Here is a 2631-nt window from a genome sequence, read left to right on the forward strand (position 1 = left end):
AAAATAAGATGTGAACTATACAGGATTCACAATACATGTTTCTTTGAATAGAAATAAATCAGTACATGAAATAAGTGATTATTTTACTCTGACAGGAGAGATGATCAGAGGTGCAGAGTTTTTACCATCATCATTATTATCAGGACAGAAGTATGGGAAGAGTTTCTCAGTGAAGGAGCAGCCAGTAAAGGAGTAGATAAGAGCTGCAGCATCTACGTCATAAAAGGAGACCAGACCCTCCTCATAATCCACAAACACCCCCACCTTCTGAGGCTGAGACTTCAGAGAGAGACTGACTGAAGGGTCAGTAAGAGCAGCATATTCATTTCCTTCTCTCAACCATATGGTCCAGTAACCATTCTGAGGGCTCAGTGTGATGTCTCCCTTCCTGTTGATTGACTCTCTGACCACTCCTACATCCCAATCAGTCTTTCCTTTAACTTGAACCTCAAAGTAAAATCTGCCTGAAGAGAAACTCTGCTTTGCTAAAACACAAGTACAATAAGAAAATCTCTCTGGGTTGTCTGGGAGATTTTTCTTCACATCACCATGATGCACTTGTTTCCCATCATCAGACAGTATAAGTTCAGGATATGCTGTATCAGGATCAAGAGTCACATCCACTGCATACTGCTGGACCCTCTTCAGCTCAGACTCAATTAGCTTCTTCATCTGTTCACTGAGTGTCTCCTCCAGCTGAGACACAGCTCTCACCACAGTCCCCTCATATGATGGTGGACGGACGCTGACCTCTGTCCAGTCCTTGGTGAGTGTTGGGTGGTTGGTGTTTAGAGACTGGACATTCTGGACAAGATGGAGGTGGTCTTCAGAGTGTGAGAGCTGCTTCACCTCAGTGCTTCTCTTCTTCAGCTCAGAGATTTCCTGTTCCAGCTCTTTGATGAAGCCTTCAGCCTGTTTCTGTGTTGTTTTCTTCTTCTCTTTAATGGTGTTGATGAGCTCATTCAGGCCTCTCTCAACAGACTCCTTCAGAGCAGTGAAGACCTGAACACCTTCTGCTATCTCTCTGTTTGCATCTTCCTCACTGAGCTCCACTGAGTGTTTGATCTCCTGAATCTTCTGTTGTCTCTTCAGGATCATCTGCTGAATTTCAGCCTCTGTCTTCTCCAGCTCAGCCTTTTTTCCTTCATATTCTTCTTTCAGAGGAACAACATCATGTGTCTTGTGGTCTAAAACAGTGCAGAGCATGCATACACATGTGTGGTCGGTCTTACAGAACAGCTCCAGAGGTTTATCGTGCTTCGTACACATCCTGTCTTCCAGGTTCTCCACAGGATCGATCAGCTGATGTCTTTTCAGGCCTGACATTGTCAGATGAGGCTCCAGGTGAGTCTCACAGTAGGAGACCAGACACACCAGGCAGGACTTCAGGGCCTTCAGTTTGGTTCCAGTGCAGACGTCACAGGGAACTTCTCCTGGTTTGGACACTTGTTGCTGTGAGCTGCTGCTGCTGGCTTTCTGTTGAGCTGACTGTCTGAACTGAGTGACCATCTCAGAGATGAAAGTGTTGACCTGCAGCTCAGGTCTTGTGTTGAAAACCTTTTTACACATCGGACACAGGCACTGGTCGTCAGTATTCCAGTGTTCAGTGATGCAGTTTTTGCAGAAGTTGTGTCCACATGGTGTGCTGACAGGATCAGTGAACACATCCAGACAGATGGAGCACAGAAACTGATCTTCAGATGGCAGATAGTTTGCAGCAGCCATATCTACACATAGTGAAAAGAAAACATTTTATGTAACATACAGTTTTAAATATTTGTTTCAAAAGAATAGGATGTGCTAACCTTTCTCTTAAGTATATAATACGATATTGAAGGACTTGATGTGCCATGTGCATAGGCACAGTGGTGCACGTCAAATTTGAGTCGTTCAGTAAATGTATTGGTCTTCATATGTGTCTGTGCACAGAAGGGTTGCCAGCTCTCATGCCTTGACCATGTGGCTTATGTATTTGGCATTTTTCACATGCTGTCTGAGTGTCACACAGTGAAAAACACATTCTTAACTGACATCCTGACTAGGACCAGAAGCAGTTTTACTGCACATCACTGTCCAGGGAAAGTCAAGTCAAATGATACTGTAATACACTGGAAGATGTCCTCCATTTTAAAACTCTCAAATTATATAAATGTCTTCAAGTGTTTGCTTATATTTAAACAAGTCTGTCCATCCATCCGTCCATGTCACACTGGTTCACTATTGGAGAGCTTTTATTTTGAAACGCTTACAGGGAGTATAAGAGCAGTGTGTAGGAAACGATCACTAAACAGTAACAAAAGCAGAAAGGTATGAGGAAAACTAAACTCCAAACCACAGAGATTCAGTTACAAGTTACTAAAGTCCTGAGACCTGACACACAGAGACTGTTTAAAGCTGTCAAAGTGAGCTACTGTACAGTGGGTCTGTGGACAAACAGCCACAGTTATATTGTTATCAGTTTCATAAGTATGAAGAGAAAAGAGTGGAACTTGCTGTCTGAGTGTAGCTGAAGTTTAGTGTTAGTCCTGGTTGTTGAAAGTGTAAATATGATCAGCTGTACTCACCAGTGTTGGGCAGAGACTCTGCTGTGTTGTTGACAAAGACCTGATGAAGTCAGTGTGAATTTTCTTT

General features: G+C 43.2%; 1 protein-coding gene across 4 annotated transcripts in view; it reads right to left on the bottom strand.

Moving 5' to 3' along the window:
- Positions 1–6: 6 nt before the first annotated feature.
- The window catches only part of LOC126389829 (E3 ubiquitin-protein ligase TRIM21-like), a 15531-nt gene continuing 12906 nt past the window's right edge, over positions 7–2631 (bottom strand). The window contains exons 1-2 of one of the 4 annotated variants that reach the window (XM_050043760.1): positions 2565–2631; positions 7–1727 (exon numbers count right to left, since the gene is read on the bottom strand). In XM_050043760.1, coding sequence (XP_049899717.1) covers positions 79–1725 — 1647 coding nt within the window. In that variant the 5' untranslated portion in view covers positions 1726–1727; positions 2565–2631 and the 3' untranslated portion in view covers positions 7–78. Of the gene's footprint in view, positions 1735–2564 lie in introns of all 4 variants that reach the window. The other 3 variants (XM_050043762.1, XM_050043761.1, XM_050043759.1) reach the window with 3 other exon arrangements.

Source organism: Epinephelus moara, chromosome 5 (genome assembly GCF_006386435.1).
Source record: "Epinephelus moara isolate mb chromosome 5, YSFRI_EMoa_1.0, whole genome shotgun sequence".
Lineage (NCBI taxonomy): Eukaryota > Metazoa > Chordata > Actinopteri > Perciformes > Serranidae > Epinephelus > Epinephelus moara.